The sequence below is a fragment of the Carcharodon carcharias genome, chromosome 11, assembly GCF_017639515.1.
Source record: "Carcharodon carcharias isolate sCarCar2 chromosome 11, sCarCar2.pri, whole genome shotgun sequence".
In the NCBI taxonomy this organism is placed as follows: Eukaryota; Metazoa; Chordata; class Chondrichthyes; order Lamniformes; family Lamnidae; genus Carcharodon; species Carcharodon carcharias.
The window spans coordinates 59,424,176-59,441,854 of NC_054477.1; the positions used below are offsets into that span (position 1 = coordinate 59,424,176).

The following is a 17,679-nucleotide window of genomic DNA, read 5'->3' on the forward strand; positions in this document are numbered from 1 at the left end:
TTTTCCAATTGCTTCCTTAGTTCTTTTTCTCTCTGGTCAATTTTCTAGTAACTAAGTATTGCTGAAAAATGAGACATGTTGCTGAAGCTTTTTGTCTTGCACTCATCAGGACGAAAACAAAAATGGCAAATTTCAAATAATGGCAATAATTCATACTACATGAGAAAGAATGTTGATTAGTTGCTGAGGCATTGTCATGGAGAAAGCAACTGGAAACTGGGGTTCCCGAGCTCCTGGCTAATTTTAAAAAAAAGGTGCAAGGCTTGGACACGTTTCTTTTGTTTGCAGAGAACAGCTCCCTGCACATGAATGTATGCCGCTTCTACTAAGTGTAAATGAGTCACGTTATGAGACCAACCCATTAGCAGGTTCTTCGACTAGCACTAACATTGTTTCATGCTACTACCCTATGCTTCCACGAGTGGTATTTCCTGCTAATAGGATGTTGCCATCAGTCCAAAAGAATGTTCTACCTTCCACACAATTGAACAAAGTCTTGTCTAAATTTTAGTAATGCTGCGATGCCAGATATGTAGGCCATACATCCCAATGATTGGCTGATTAAATCAAACAGAACATCCCTTTGTTTGTAATAGGCAACATATAGACGTACTCAAGCAGCCCTGATCAGTGCAAGACAAAAAGCTTCAGCAACATATATCTCTTTTTAAAGTACCCATACTCCTAATTTCCCCATGGCAAGATACCATCAGATCCTTCAGAAAAGTTACCCCATGAACTAGTATCTTAAGAGTTGTTGAAACTAACTTCACAATATAAGAAAACATGGATTTTACGAGTCATGGTGTGAAAATAGCCCTATAGCAGCAATAAACCAAGCAGACAGAACGATTTGTTGCAAAAGTAAAATACTGCCGATGCTATAAATCTGAAACAAATATAAAAGCAGAACATGCTGGAAATATCAGGAGGTCTGGGTAGCATTTGTGGTGAGTGGAAGGTCTGTGGCCTTTCAACAGAATGGGAAAAATTAGAAATGTTTTTGAGCAAGTGCAAGGTGGAAGAAGAACAAAAGGGAAGGTCTGTGATAGTGGATGGCAGAAGAGTTTAAATGACAAAAGGTTTCATGGTGCAAGACTAAAGGAATTGGTAATAAAGACAAGTAAAGAAACAAATGTATATAGAGTAGGTTGAATAGCTGTTGCCTGAAGGAAAGAAAAAGAAAAAGGAGAGAAGCAAGAGAGGGATAAAAAAACAACCAGCAAAGAAACATGAAACAAAATGCAGACAGAGCTTAGATCAAAATCAGTTGAACTCCATGTTGAGTCCAGAAGGACGTAAAGTGCCCAGCACATGAGGTGCTGTTCCTCAAGTTTGCATTGAGCTTTGTAGGAACACTTTAGGAGGCTGAGGATAGAAAGATCAGAGTGGGAGCAAGAGGAAGAATTAAAATACCAGGCAACTGGAAGACTGGGATCATGCTTGAAGAATAATGGAGGTGTTCTGCAAAGCCAGTCTGCGTTCGGTCTCTCCTAGATAGAGTTTACCATGTCGTGAGCAGTGAACACAGTATACTAATCAAACAAAGTACAAGTAAATCACTATTTAATTGTATGGAGTGTTTGGGGCCTTGGATAGTGAGGAGAGAGGAGAAAAGTCAATGAGGAGAGCCAGAAAACTGGAAACTGTTAAAGTGACATAGGACATTGGAAGAGTCATGGACGTGGGTGGGAAGAGACTGGACAAGAGGATAAAAGCAGAGTGCTGACAGAAAGAAATCAGTTCAGTGGGGCAGGAACAGGCTGAAATGGTGGCTTTACCAGATGACTGAGAGCCTTGAGAAGGAGGTAGAAGTGGGCTGTTCGGGGTTGGTAAACTAGGAGGCTGGAGGCCATGGAGGTAAGATCTCGAGGAGATGTGGTCAGTGACAGTCCTGGAAGGAAAAACTTGATGTTCGATGGTGGGGTCATGGTTCAGGGGGAGATAGGAAGTGTTAGGGCATTGGTGAGTTGGTGTTTTTGCCAAGAAATACTTGAACTACATGGATGAAGCTGGTGCTGTGTTACACTTTACCCAGGGAGTCAGAGTTGCTGTGGCTACACGCACTTCTACATGCATTTTGTAGTCTGGGGCTATGGATAGTGTTGGTAGAGGCTCCAACTTTCTTTCTTTCACATGGTTGACCAGGAAACATTTTACTGTTTGCCATTGGCATGTGTTTGAGGGGTTTTTAGGTTGGTACTCAAACTGCTTGGTTGTGTTATGCACACATCTTCCTTGGCCATCAAATCAATGTGTGGGATTTGAACCTGGAGCTTCTGGCTCAGAGGCAGGGATGCTATCCACTGCACCACAAGACCCCCATTAATTAAGATAGATAAGGTTAAATTGAAAGCCTAGTTTAAGGAATGCCAGACAGTAGAGTAGTGGTAATGTCACAGAATCACAGAATTTTAATGGCACAGAAGGAGGCCATTCGGCCCACTGTATCTGCACCGGCTCTCCAAATGAGCATTATGACCTAGTGCCATTGCCCTGCCTTTTCCCGGTACCCCCGTTTCTATTCAAATAATCATCTAATCCCCACTTGAATGCCTCAATTGAACCTGCCTCCACTACGCTTCCAGGCAGTGCGTTCCAGACCCGAACCATTCATTGTGTGAAAAAGTTTTTTCTCACGTCACATTTGCTTCTTTTGCTAATCACTTTAAATCGTTCCCTCTCGTTCTTGATCCTTTTACAAGCGGGAACAGCTTCTTCCTAGCCACTCTGTCCAGCCCCATCATGATTTTGAACATCTCTACCAAAAGTTCTCTTAGCTGCCTTCTCTCCAAGGAGAATAGTCCCAACCTCTCCAATCCATCTTCGTAACTGAAGTTATTCATTCCTGGAACCATTCTTGTAAACCTCTTCTGCACTTTCTCCAATGTGTTCACATCCTTCCCATAATATGATATTCAGAACTGTACACAGTTGTGTATTCCAGCTGAGATGAGTGTCTTCTATAAATTCAGCATAACCTCCTTGCTCTTGTACTCTATGTACCTATTAATAAAGCCCAGGATACTATATCCTTTATTAACTGCTCTCTCCACCAGTCCTACCATCTTCAATGATTTATGCACATATACACCCAAGTCTTTCTGCTCTTGTACCCCCTTCAAAATTCCACCCCTTATTTTATATTGTCTGTGCATGTTCTTCCCACAAAAATGCATCACCTGACACTTCTCCACATTGAACTTCATCTGCCACCTGTCTGCTCACTCCACCAACTTATCTATGGCCTTTTGAAGTTCTACACTGCCCTCCTCTCAGTTTACAACACCCCCAAGCTTTGTATCATCTGCAAACTTTGAAATTGTCCCCTGCACACCAAGATCTAAATCATTAATATATATCAGGAAAAGCTAGGGTCCTAATACTGACCCCTGAGGAACTCCACTGCAAGCCTTCCTCCAGCCTGAAAAATATCCGTTGATCATTACTCTCTGCTTCCTATTTTTCAGCTAATTTTGGACCCACGTTGCTACTGCCCCTTTTATTTCATGAGCAATAACTTTTCTCACAGGTCTGTTGTGTGGTACTGTATCAAATGCCTTTTGAAAGTCCATTACACCATTTCAATAGCATTACCCTCAATGACCTTTTTTGTTACCTCTTCAAAAAAACTCCAAGTTAATTAAACATGATTTCCCATTTAGAAATCCATGCTGGCTCTTCCTTATCAACTCATATTTTTCCTTGTGTACTAATTCTACCCCGAATAATTGTTTCTAGAATCTTGCCCACTGCTGATGTTAAACTGACTGGTGTGTAATTGCTGGGCTTATCCTTAAAACCTTTTATGAACAAGGGTGTAATGTTTGCAATTCTCCAGTCATCATGGCCTAGGTAGCATCTACCTCCTTGGTAAAGATGGATGCAAAGTACTCATTTAATACCTTACGCATGGATGGAGGGGCCATGGCTAAATTCCCTTTTTGGTCCCTAATTGGCCCTACTCCTCCTTTCACCATCCTTTTACTATTTATATTCCCATAGAAGACTTTGGGATTCCCCTTTATGTTGGTTGCCTGTCTTCTCTCATAATCCCTCTTCATTTCTCTGATATGCTTTTTCATTTCCCCTCTGAACCTTATGTATTCCTCTTGTTTCTCAATTGTATTTTCTACCTCACACCTGTCATATGTGCACTTTTTCTTCTTTATATTAATTTCTATCCCATTTTTCACCCAGGGAGCTCTGGAATTGTTTGTTCTACCTTTCCCTTATGATGGAATATACCTTGACTGTGCCTGAGCCAATTCTTTTTTGAAGGGAGCCCATTGTTCAGTTACAGTTTTTCCTGCCAATCTTTCATTCCAGTCTATCTGGCCCAGCTCCATTCTTGCCTCATTGAAGTTGGCTCTCGTCCAGTTAACTATTCTTACTCTGGATTGCCTATTCTCCTTTTCCATCATCCTAAAGCATACAATGATCACTTCATCGATCACTGTCTCCTAAATGTTCCCCTTGAACACTTGATCTACTTGGCCCACCTCATTTCCAAGAACCAGGTCCAACAGTGCATCTTTTCTTGTTGCATTGGACACACTGCTGTAGAAAATTTTCCTGAACACAATCTAGGAACTTTTGCTCCTCTCCGCCCTTTACACTACCACTGTCCCAGCACACATTCAGGTAATTGAAGTCTCCCATTATAACTACTCTATAATGCTTGCATCTCTCTGCAGATTTGTTCTTCTATGTCCTTCTCACTAGTTGGCGTTCACTTCTCACTCTGTAGACTACACCGAGCAATGTGATTGCACCCTTTTTGTTCCTTAGCTCTTGCCAAATTGACAGTGTCCTTGAACCCTCTGAGATACCCTCTTTCTCCAGCATTGCAGTGCTCTCCTTAATCAATACTGCCACCCCCTCCTCCTTTCTTTCCTTTCCTATCTTTTTGGAACACTGTCCCCGGGAATATTTAACACCCGGTTCTGCCCTTCCTTGAGCCAGGTCTCTGTTATCGCCACAAAATCATATTTCCACCTGGCAATCTGCGCCTGTAACTCCCCAATCTTATTTACTATACCCCATGCATTCACATTAATGCTTAGTAACCCTGATTTAGGTTTTCCAAAACAAAAACAGAATTACCTGGAAAAACTCAGCAGGTCTGGCAGCATCGGCGGAGAAGAAAAGAGTTGACATTTCGAGTCCTCATGACCCTTCAACAGAACTAGGTGAATCCAAGGAAGGGGTGAAGTATAAGCTGGTTTAAAGTGTGTGGGGGGACGGGGGTGGTGTGGTTATAGGGACAAGCAAGCAGTGATAGAAGCAGATAATCAAAAGATGTCACAGACAAAAGAACAATAGAACACATAGGTGTTGAAGTTGGTGATATTATCTAAACGAATGTGCTAATTAAGAATGGATGGTAGGGCACTCAAGGTACAGCTCTAGTGAGGGTTGGGGGAGCATAAAAGATTTAAAAATATTTAAAAATAATGGAAATAGGTGGGAAAAGAAAAATCTATATAATTTATTGGAAAAAACAAAAGGAAGGGGGAAGAAACAGAAAGGGGGTGAGGATGGAGGAGGGAGTTCAAGACCTAAAGTTGTTGAATGCAATATTCAGTCTGGTAGGTTGTAAAGTGCCTAGTTGGAAGATGAGGTGTTGTTCCTCCAGTTTGCGTTGGGCTTCACTGGAACAATGCAGCAAGCCAAGGACAGACATGTGGGCAAGAGAGCAGGGTGGAGTGTTAAAATGGCAAGCATCAGGGAGGTTTGAGTCATTCTTGCGGACAGACCGCAGGTGTTCTGCAAAGCGGTCGCCCAGTTTACGTTTGGTCTCTCCAATGTAGAGGAGACCGCATTGGGAGCAATGACTACAGTAGACTAAGTTGGGGGAAATGCAAGTGAAATGCTGCTTCACTTGAAAGGAGTGTTTGGGTCCTTGGACGGTGAGGAGAGAGGAAGTGAAGGGGCAGGTGTTACATCTTTTGCGTGGGCATGGGGTGGTACCAATGCCGACAGGGAGGGTGAAGGGAAGATGTGTTTGGTAGTGGCATCATGCTGGAGTTGGCGGAAATGGCGGAGGATGATCCTTTGAATGCGGAGGCTGGTGGGGTGATAAGTGAGGACAAGGGGGACCCTATCATGTTTCTGGGAGGGAGGAGAAGGCGTGAGGGCGGATGCGCGGGAGATGGGCCGGACACGGTTGAGGGCCCTGTCAACGACCGTGGGTGGAAAACCTCGGTTAAGGAAGAAGGAGGACATGTCAGAGGAACTGTTTTTGAAGGTAGCATCATCGGAACAGATGCGACGGAGGCGAAGGAACTGAGAGAATGGGATGGAGTCCTTACAGGAAGCGGGGTGTGAGGAGCTGTAGTCGAGGTAGCTGTGGGAGTCGGTAGGCTTGTAATGGATATTGGTGGACAGTCTATCACCAGAGATTGAGACAGAGAGGTCAAGGAAGGGAAGGGAAGTGTCAGAGATGGACCACGTGAAAATGATGGAGGGGTGGAGATTGGAAGCAAAATTAATAAATTTTTCCAAGAACCGACGAGAGCACGAAGCAGCACCGAAGTAATCATCGCTGTACCGGAGAAAGAGTTGTGGAAGGGGGCCGGAGTAGGACTGGAACAATGAATGTTCCACATACCCCATAAAGAGACAGGCATAGCTAGGGCCCATGCGGGTACCCATAGCCACACCTTTTATTTGGAGGAAGTGAGAGGAGTTGAAGGAGAAATTGTTCAGCGTGAGAACAAGTTCAGCCAGACGGAGGAGAGTAGTGGTGGATGGGGATTGTTCGGGCCTCTGTTCGAGGAAGAAGCTAAGGGCCCTCAGACCATCCTGGTGGGGGATGGAGGTGTAGAGTGATTGGACGTCCACGATGAAGAGGAAGCGGTTGGGGTCAGGGAACTGGAAATTGTTGATGTGACGTAAGGTGTCAGAGGAATCACGGATGTAGGTGGGAAGGGACTGGACAAGGGGAGAGAGAAGGGAGTCAAGATAACGAGAAATGAGTTCTGTGGGGCAGGAGCAAGCTGAGACGATCGGTCTACTGGGACAGTTCTGTTTGTGGATTTTGGGTAGGAGGTAGAAACGGGCCGTCTGAGGTTGGGCGACTATCAGTTTGGAAGTTGTGGGAGGAAGATCCCCAGAGGAGCTGAGGTCAGTGTCAGTCCTGGAAACAATGGCTTGATGGAGGAATTTAGGTTTTGTTGCTTTCTCCCTCACACTGACTCTACCTATTAACTTACTATTCTCTATTCTAGTATTATCTATCTCTCCCAGTATGTTGTGCACCAAGGTATTCCTCTCTAATTCTCTCCTGGTTCCCACACTCCTGCCAGGTTAATTTAAAGCCCTCCGAACAGCACTATCAAGGAACTCAGTCCCAGCTCTGTTCAGATGCAACCTGTCTGGCTTGTACAGGTGCCATCTTCCCCAGAGGCACTCCCAGGAATCTAAAGCCCTCCCTCATGTACCATATTTCCAGCCACGCATTCATCTGCCTTATCCTTCTATTTCTGTACTCACTGGCACGTGGTACTGGGAGTAATCTGGAGATTATGACATTTGAAACCCTGCTTGCTAATTTTCTACCTAGCTCCCTGAATTCTGATTGTAGGACCACATCCCCCTGGTACCAGTGACTTAGGTAGGAAATGTGGACCATGACCTCTGGCTGTTCACCCTCCCCCAGAAGAATGTCCTGCAGCTGCTCTGTGATATCCTTGACCCTGGCAACAGGGAGGCAGCATACCATCCTGGAGTCAAGTCTATGGCCACAGAAATACCTGTCAGTTCCCCTAACCAATGAATCCCCTATTACTATTGCACTTCCTTTCTTCTTCCTCCTCTCCTATACAGCCGAGCCATAAGCTCGTGATGCCACAAACTTGGCTCTGACTGCACACCTGTGAAGAACCAGCGCTTTCACCAGCTTCCAAAATGGAAAACCAATTGGTGAGTGGGACCCCAGGAGACTCCTTCACTACCTACTTACTTCTCTTGGACTGCCTGGTGGTCACCCATTCCCTCTCTGTCTCCAGGCCCTTAAGCTGCAGTGTGACCGTCTCTCTGAATGTGCTATCCACGTAGCTCTCAGCCTCGCAGATGCGCCATAGTGACTCCAGCCGCCGTTTGAGCTCTGAAACCTGGAGCTCCAAATTTCTGCAGCTGGCAGCACTTCCTGCATGTGTGGTCATTTAGGATACTGGTAGCGTCCATCACTTCACACAGACTACAGGACATGTGTTCCACTTGATTGAGCTGCCCTGCCATATCTTAACTCTACTTGCCTTATGTTAACTTTATTCTACTTTGGATTATTTATGTTATACTGGACTAGTAATTGAGAAGCCCAGGCTAATGCCCTGAGGACAAGGATTCAGATCCCACCCATGGCAGCTGGCAGAATTTAAATTCAATTAATAATTCTGGAATTGAAAGCTAGTCTCAGTAACAGTGACCAGGAAACCATTGTTGCTAGTTGTAAAAACCCACCTGGTTCACGAATGTCCTTTAGGGAAGGAAATCTGCCATCCTTACCAGGTCTGGCCTACCTGTGACTCCACAGAAAAGTGGTTGACTCTTAATGACTCTCTGAAATGGTGTGGCAAGCCATTTGGTTCAAGAGCAATTGGGGATGTGCAACGAATACTGGCCTTGCCAGCAACTCCTACATCTCATGAAAGAATAAATAACAGTAAAAAAATACTTTATCTTTATGATAAACTAACAGTGTAAAGATAGTGCAAGTGTCAAGCAGGCCCCATTTATATAAAATATTCAAAATGTTATTTTTAAAGTCAAAGGAATTTTACCATTTTTTAGCTAAGGGCTACCGTTATTCTACCAGTGTCGATCCAAATCTGGTCATTTCAAGCATTCAGCTCTGGACAACTTGAAACAGGCAGTGATTTGAGTCTGAAATAATATATAAAACTAATGAAAGAGCAATTTATTTATTACGCAATACAATTATATTACATAATTTCACCAAAAACTTAAATGCGGAATTCAAAAGAAACTCCTTTACCAAGTGGGAGTGTGAAACGTGCTACATGGAGTGGCTGAGGCAAATAGTATAGATGAATTTCAGGGGAAGCTGGATAAGCTCATAAGGGAGAAGGGACTAGAGAGTTGTGCTAATAGATGAGGAAGGATGGGAGGAGGCCCGAGTGGAGCATAAACACCTAGTATAGACCGAATTGCCTGTTTCTTTGCTGTATGTTTTTTGTAGTACTTTAGCTATAATTATGATGCCCAGTTGTTTTTCATGTATGACTTTGGAGTTTTATTTCTCTTTTTGGTTAGGTACTGAAACAGCAGATTGTAGATTTGAAGGAAGAACTAAAACGAAAAGAATCAAGATGGTCAAGTATCCATGCAAGGCTTCGAAACCAGATTGATGTACTGACCAAAGAAAATCAAGAGCTTAGAGATGAGGTTAACGTTATGGAAAGACTTCGGTTAGAAACCTGGAAGAAAGCTGAAGCAGCAATTGAAAATAAAATGGAGACCACATCTCCTCAGTTAAAGAAAACAGAACTAGTAGTAAGCCTTTAATTCTTTGGGTGTGACTACACTTTCACATATTAAATTACTATCCAGTCAACAATGATACTATGCACATTTGCTCAGAACAGAATGCCCAGTGAAATTCACTTCACTTGTGGCAGACTTTGCCTTTGCAGAATTGGCTTGTTTAGCCATCTAATGAAGTATGGCAGATGATGTCATCTGACCTCACCAAAGTTCTGAAGCTGCATTCCTATCATCTCCCGCGAATGGAAGAATGCCAGCAAACAAACCTAAACTGTGGATCTGCAGGATGGATTGTGAATGACCTCCACATTCATTTGAACGCAAAGCATTAAAAGCACAGCTACGTTTTATTTTTCATAATAAAAATCCAAGCATCCTTTTGCTTACCATAAGTACACAAGATATTCTCTTGTGCATAAAATCATAGAATGGTTACAAGCTCATGCCAGATTTCAGTAAGACCAGTGGCTAGTCCCACTCCCCTGCCCTTTCTCTAGCCCTGCAAATTCTTTCTCTTCAGGTGTCCATCTAATTCCATTTTGAAAGCCATAATTGAATCTGCCTCCACCACTTTCAGGCAGTGCAATCCAGATTGTAACCACACTCTTTTGGTGGAGGGAGAAAGTTTTTCCTTGTATTGTCTGTGACTCATTTGCTAGTCACTTTAAATCAGTGTCCTCTGGTTCTTGATCCATCCACCAATGGAAACAGTATCCCTCTACTCTGTATGGACCCCTTAGGATTTTGAACATCTCTAACAAATCTTCTCTAAAGAGAACAATTCCAGCTTCTTCAATTTATCCACTGAAGTCCCTCATCCCTGGAACTATTCTCATAAATTGTTTCTGCAACCTGTCTAAAACCTTCACCTTCTTCCTAAAGCGCAATGCCTATTCTTGGACACAATACTCAGTTGAGGCCGAACCAGTGTTTTATAATATTTCATCAGAACTTCCTTGCTTTATAAAGCATAGGATCCCATAATATGCCTTTTTAACCACTTTCTCAACCTGATCTTCAAAGATTTCTGCCCATTTATCCCACAGGTCTCTTTGTTTCTGCATCCCCTTTAAAATTGTACCTTTTAGTTATGTTGCTTCTTCTTGTTCTTTGTACCAGTTGAATGTTATCTAGCATGTATTGGCATTTATCATACTTCAGGTGGTGCAAATAGAATTTTTGTGACATACTTTATTTTAAATAATAGTCCCTAATTCATTAAAATCAATTGAACCTCTGACTTGAACAAGGCAAGCAATTCTATTTTGTAACCTTCAAACGATGCACACCAGTTGCATAAAACTACAAGGTAGCAGCGTAACACACAGTGCAATTCTTCTTTGCTTCAGTGTACCTTCTTAATTTATCTTGAGCAGCACCATTAGATATCTATTTTAATGATTGACATTTTGTTATAGCTGCAAACTCACGTGTATTTAATTAGCTCAAATATCTTTTTTTTTGGAACTGACAAAGCCAGTTGTTTCCTTTTTTCTAACCTTAATTATCTTACCTCTAACCAGAAGCTGCAATTTACAGAAATTTCCTTCACCCATTGATCTTAAGATATGTCTATTTTGACCACTTGCTCACAAGAAGCACACGAACAATAGGCTAAATGGGACAAGCCAGATTAACCAGCGTTCTTTGTTAGGAACTAAATATCATAGCCATGCTCCTGACCTCAGGCTACCTTTTGAGCAATATCATCAGAGCAGCTGCTGTTTTAAAATGTATTTGGAATATAGTTCACAGTAGCTTTTTCTACAGTTTAATTGTGCCAAATGGAGAAATAATTTTTGTAACTGCATAAATATTAGCTTTTCCTATTCACTGTTTCTTCAGACCTGTAGTTTTCTGGTAGGAGACATGCATTTTGATTTAGCAACTTTTTTTGCAATAGGTTCCACCAGATGTTAGGAAGATGGGAACTGATTCCTTCATCAGACAGACAGACAGAGGCAGAACTGCACAAGTAGGAGGAAAGAAAAGCTCTTACAGGATTGAACAGGTACCAACATCTATCTTTTAACATTGTTATGGATATTGAAGATGCAAGCAAGGTCACATTTGTTGCCCGTCACTTATTACCCTGAGAAGGTAGTGATGAGCAGCTCCCATTTTAGATTTTAGGTCTTCCGTTCTAAGTTATGGATCCAAGGACAGTAACGAAACAGTAATATTTAGAAGATAGAGTAGGGATAAGTGAAAATTCTCTGAGCTGAATGTCACAAGTGGTGTTCCCCAGGGTTCTGAATTAGGGTCTCAACTTTTCAGTATATGGTAATGACTTGAATGAAGTAACGGACAGTTACAAACCCAAGTTTTCAAATGACACTTGAGTGAGGGGTCACAGTAAATTACGCAGATGAACACAGTCTATTTCCTTTTATAAATTTCTGACTTAAGCAATTGGACATAACTATAGGAGATGGGCTTCAATGCTGGACAGTGTGATGTCATGAAAAAGACAAACCAGAATATTTTCTTAATGGTGAGAGGCTTAAGAATAAAATGATTTAAAAGGTGTCCATATACAAACATGACTTAAAAGCTAGGGCTTGGTATAAAACAAAGCTAAATGATTGTTGGTCTTTATCTTGAGAGGTTTGAATTTCAAAAGCTAGGAAGTAATACTTCAGTTGTACAGAGGCTTTGTCAGATTCCATCGAAAGTATTGCATTCAATTTTGGATACTGAATCTTGGGAGGTGTTTATTTGTCTTGGAGGAAAATATAATGCCGATTCATCAGTATGATACCTGGGATATGGAGCAAAGGTAGATAAACGGAGTTGAGGTACAAATCAGCTATGATCAAATTGAATGGCAGAACAGGCCCAAGGTGTTTAATAGTCTTATTGTGTTCCTGTATTCAGATCAGGATGATGTAGAAGTTAGGAGACTAAATGTTAGAAATCAAGAGCAGCAATGTTGTGCAAGCACTCACCTTCAAGTTCCACTCCAATTCCACACCATCCTGGCCTGTATGAAATACAGGTGTCTTGTAGCTTTACCTTGGCAGCTGAATAATACATTGTGTTAAGTAGTATAATGCTCCTATCTTTATAAATTATCTGATTTTCCATGAGCAATGTCAAGAGAACTTAAAATCATAGAATCGTTATAGTGCAAAAGGATGCCTTTCGGCCCATCATGTCTTCACCAGCTCTCCGAATGTGCAACTCACTTAGCATCACTCTCTCCCACCTTCTCCCTGTAACCCTGCACATTCTTTCTTTTTAAGTAAGAGTCTAATTCCCTTTTGAATGCTTTGCTTGAACCTGCTTCCAACATACACTCTGGCAGTGCATTCCAGACCTTAACCACTCACTACATGAATATGTTTTCTCATATCGATTTTGCTTCTTTTGCCAATTACTTTAAATCTGTGCTCTCTCGTTCTTGATCTTTTCATGAACAGGAACAGTTTCTCCGTACCTACTGTGTAGACCTTTCATGATTTTGAATATCTCTATCAAAACTCCTCTCAGCTGCTTTCTCCAAGATAAACAGTCCTAAATTCTCCAATCTATCTTCATTGAGCTGAGGCCAAACCGGTGTCTTAAACACTTTTAACTTAACCTCCTTGCTCTTGTCCTCTATGTCCCTATAACTAAAGCCTAGGATATGGTTTGCTTTATTGACTGCTCTCTCAACCTGTCCTGCTACTTTCAATGACTCATGCATTTTTACACCAAGGTTTAGGGAAATGTGGAAAAATTGAAAAAAATGTCAGAGCATCCGTGCTCTCTGCAGCTGTTGTTTTTTAGAACCCTTGTATGTAGGTCATCAGATCCTGGGGATTGATCGTATTTTAGTGCCTTAATTACCTTCATTTTCTCACTCATTTTAGCACATGGGTTACCCTCTATTTGTGGTATGCAAATTTGCGTCTTCTACTATTCTACACAATATTTGTTCAACATCTCTGCCATTTTCTCATTCCCCAAAATACTCTAGCAGAGGTTTAATTTGAGAGTAAAGATAGGTAATATTTATTGTTGCAGACTTCTCCAAGAGATGATAAACTCAGTCACGCTGTGAAATCCTCTGCTCCTGCAGTGACCAGAAATGGCTTGAAAGGAAGTGAGTATGTCTTTGCAAATAAGAGTACGGAAAAATTTGTGATTGCATCCTCATTAGAATCATATGTAATGTATATTAATCATGTCAAAAAATTATTTATTGTACTGCAGAACATTGTCATATTTTTAAAACTATTTTATGTTGTATGGGATTGATAATGTAAAGTACAAGTTTAGGATGCTATGTATCCAGTAATTTGTGAAGCTTTACTGCTCTTTGTGGGTATGCCATACATTTAGTAATGTATTAGCAAAATCTATAAGCAACAAATGTTTGTTTCTAACTGCAAATCTTAATTAGTATGAATAGCGAATTTTGCCTAAAATGAAGGAATAAGGACAACATCAATGACCAGAGATAGGATGAAGTTATAAAACATAAAGGCAAAATAACTACTACAAACAAAAAAAAGGAAAACAAAAAACAAATTAAACTGTTGGTGTAGTTACGTAAGTAGTTTTCAGATCAAAATAGATAAAAATAGACCTGAAAGATTGAAGAAGCAAAGGTTAGAAAATGTACAGCATAGGAATTTGGCAGGGTTAAAAGGTATATATTTAAATGCAAGGAGTATAGCAAATAAAGCCAATGTGCTGAGGGCACAAATAGACACAGGGCAACATGATATCATTGCTATAACGGAAACTTGGCTTAGAGAGGCAAAAATGGCAGCTCATCATCCCTGGATATAGAGAGTTTTCAGGCAGGATAGAGAGGGGGAATAAAAAAGGGTGGGGATTTAGCATTATTGTTTAAGGAATCAATTATAGCTGTGAGAAGGGATGATGTACTAATGAATCATCAAATGAGTTCTTTTGGGTTGAGCTCAGAAATAAAAAAATAGGCAGCCACACTGCTCTGAGTATGCTATAAACCTCCAAATAGTGGAAGGGAGTTAGAAAAGCAAATACATAGGTAAATTCATGAGTGCAAAAACAGTAGGGTAATAATAGTTGGGGACTTCAATTACTCTAATATCAACTGGAATGCGAAAGTGTGAAAGGCACAGAGGGCACTGTATTCAAGAGAACTTTTAGCCAGCATGCAACGAGCCCAACTAGAGGGGTTGCAATTCTAGATTTGGTCTTAGCAAATGAAGCAGGGCAAGTGGATGAAGTAGCAGTGGGTGACCATTTTTGAGATAGTGACCATAATACAGTTGGATTTAGCTTCATTATGGAAAAGAACAAAGATAGAACAGGAGTAAAAGTTCTAAATTGGGGGAAGTCAAATTTTACAAAGCTGAGAAGTGATCTGGCAAAAGTGGACTGGATACAGCTACTTGACGGAAAATCAGTGACAAATCAGTGGAAGGCATTCAAAAGTGAGATTCTACGGGCGCAATGTAGAGATATCCCCACAAAAAAAGCATGGTACTACCAAATCTAGAAACTTCTGGTTATCCAGAAGCATGCAGGGTAAGATAAAGCAGAAAAAGAGATGGTCATAAAAAACTTAATACTATAGAAATCCTAAAGGAGTATAGAAAGTACAGGGGTGAAGTAAAAAAGGAAATTAGGAAAGCAAAGAGAGGATATGAAAAAATACTGGCAGTTAAAATCAAGGAAAACCCAAAGGTGTTTTATCAGTACGTTCAGAACAAGAGGATAACCATGGAAAAGGTAGCGCCTATCAAAGATGTAGAAGGTAACATATGCGTGGATGCAGAAGATGTGGGCAGGATTCTTAATGAGTCCTTTGTCACTGTCTTTACAAAAGTATAATGTAGACATTCTAGTGAAAGAGAAAGGTTGTGAAATATTAGATACAGTAAGTGTAAAGAAAGAGGAAGTACTAGAGAGACTGTCATTCTTGAAGGTGGATAAATCACCAGAGCCCAGATGGATTGTATTCCAGGCTGTTAAAGGAAGCCAGGGAGGAAATAGCGGATGCTCTGAAGATAATTTTCCAATCCTCACTAGATACAGACAAGGTACCAGTGGATTGGAGGCCTGCGAACATTGTACCATATTTAAGAAGTGTGCGAGGGGTAGGCCAAATGATTATAGGCTGACCCGTCTGACTTCAGTGGTGGGCAAATTATTAGAATCAATTCTGAAAGATAGGATTAACTGTCACTTAGAAAGGAATGGATTAATTAGGGATGGTCAGCATGCTTTTGTTAGGGGAAGGTCATGTCTTCTTCAAAAAATTTGATTAAATTAGTAACAAGGAGGATTGATGAGGGTCGTGCATTGGATGTTGTCCCACATGAATTTTAATAAGGCAATTGACAAGGTCCCACATGACAGACTGGTCAAAAAAGTAAAAGCCCATGGGATACAGGGGAATGTGGTGAACTGGATCCAAAACTGGCTCCACATTAGGAAACAAAGGATAATGGGTGATGGATGTTTTTGTGAATGGAAAGCAGTTTCCAGTGGCGTTCCATAGGGATCAGTGTTGGGTCCTTTGCTGTTTGTGGTATATGTTAATGATTTGAAATGTGGGTGGTATAATTGGGAGATTTGAAGATGACACAAAAATTGGCCATGGAGTTGATAGTGTTGTCTCCTGAATGATATTAATGGTTTGATTAAGTGGGTGGAAAAATGGCAAATGGAATTCAATCCAGCCAATGCGTTTGGGGAGGGCAAACAAAGCTAGGGAATACACAATAAACGGGAGGACATTGAGAGGGATAGATGAGGTGAGAGACATTGGAGTGCATGTCCACAGGTCCCTGAAAGTGGCAGGACAGTCGGATAAGGTGATAAGGAAGGCATATGGAATGCTTTCCTTTATTGGACGAGATATAGACTACAAAAGCAGGGATGCAATGCTGGAACTTTATGAAACACTGGTTAGGCCACAGCTGGAATTTTGTGTACAGTTCTGTTTGCCGCATTACAGGAAGGACATAAATGCTCTGGTGAGAGTACAGAAAAGATTTACAAGAATGTTGCCAAGTCTTGAAAATTGCAGAAAGATTGGATATGCTAGGGTTGTTTTCCTTAGAACAAAGGAGGCTGTGGGATGACTTAATTGAGGTGTTCAAGATTGAGGGGCCTAGATAGAGTAGACAGGAAAGATCTGTTTTCCTTAGCCATGAGGTCTATTAACAGGGCACAGATTTAATGTGATTGGTAGAAGGATTAGAAGGAACATGAGGAAAAACTTCTTTACCCAGAGGGTGGTGGGTGTCTGGAATCACTGCCTAGTTTGGTGGTGGAGGAGGCAGAAAATCTCAGTTCATTTAAAAGGTACCTGAATCTGTAGCTGAACTGCTGTAACCTGCATGGCGATGGACCAGGTGCTGGAAGGTGGGGCTAGAATGGGTGGTTAGTTTTTTTATTTTTTTGCCAGTGCAAACATAATGGGCTGAATGGCCTCTTTCTGCATCGTAACTTTTCTATGTTTCTAACAAGGGGCAAAAATTTGCAGAGGATCTAGAAATATTAGGAATGATTCTATTGAGAACAGGATTGGCAAATAAACATTGCAGGATATAACACATTTAGAAATGAAAGGGAACTAAGGAAGGGAAGTGGAATATTTGTTTTAGTTAAAGATGAAAAAATGGCAGTAGTAAAAATGATGTAACTGATAGTAAGATAGATACAGAATATTGAGTTAAAAGAAGGAATCCATCACCTAATATATATAGCGTAGACCACAAAAATGGAAGGGAATTTGGAAAGAAATATGAGGCTTTTTTATTCATGGGATATGGATGTCACTGGCTAGTGCCAGCATTTATTGCCCATCCCTAATTGCCCTTGTTCAGAGGGCATTTTAAGAGTCATCCACATTGCTGTGGGTCTGGAGTCACATGTAGGCCAGACCAGGTAAGGATGGTAGATTTCCTTCCCTAAAGGGCATTGGTGAACCACATGGGTTTTTACAACAATCAACAGTGGTTTCATGGTCATAGACTTTTAATTCCAGATTATTTTATTGAATTCAAATTCCACCATCTGTTGTGATGTGATTCGAACCTGAGTCCCCTGGGTCTCTGGATCGCCAGTCCAGTGACAATACCATTACACCACTGACTGCCTATGAGGAGGTGAGGAACAAGGATAGGATAATGTTCATGGGAGATTTCAACTATCCCCAAATGACCAGGAAGGAAGGAGTCC

At 41.3% G+C, this 17,679-nt stretch overlaps 1 protein-coding gene across 3 annotated transcripts in view; it reads left to right on the forward strand.

Moving 5' to 3' along the window:
- cenpj (centromere protein J) overlaps positions 1-17,679 on the forward strand; it is a 96,355-nt gene that overhangs the window by 56,029 nt on the left and 22,647 nt on the right. For all 3 annotated transcript variants that reach the window (XM_041199821.1, XM_041199823.1, XM_041199824.1), the window contains exons 10-12: positions 9,280-9,519; positions 11,414-11,521; positions 13,519-13,597. In XM_041199821.1, coding sequence (XP_041055755.1) covers positions 9,280-9,519; positions 11,414-11,521; positions 13,519-13,597 — 427 coding nt within the window. The remainder of the gene's footprint in view (positions 1-9,279; positions 9,520-11,413; positions 11,522-13,518; positions 13,598-17,679) is intronic.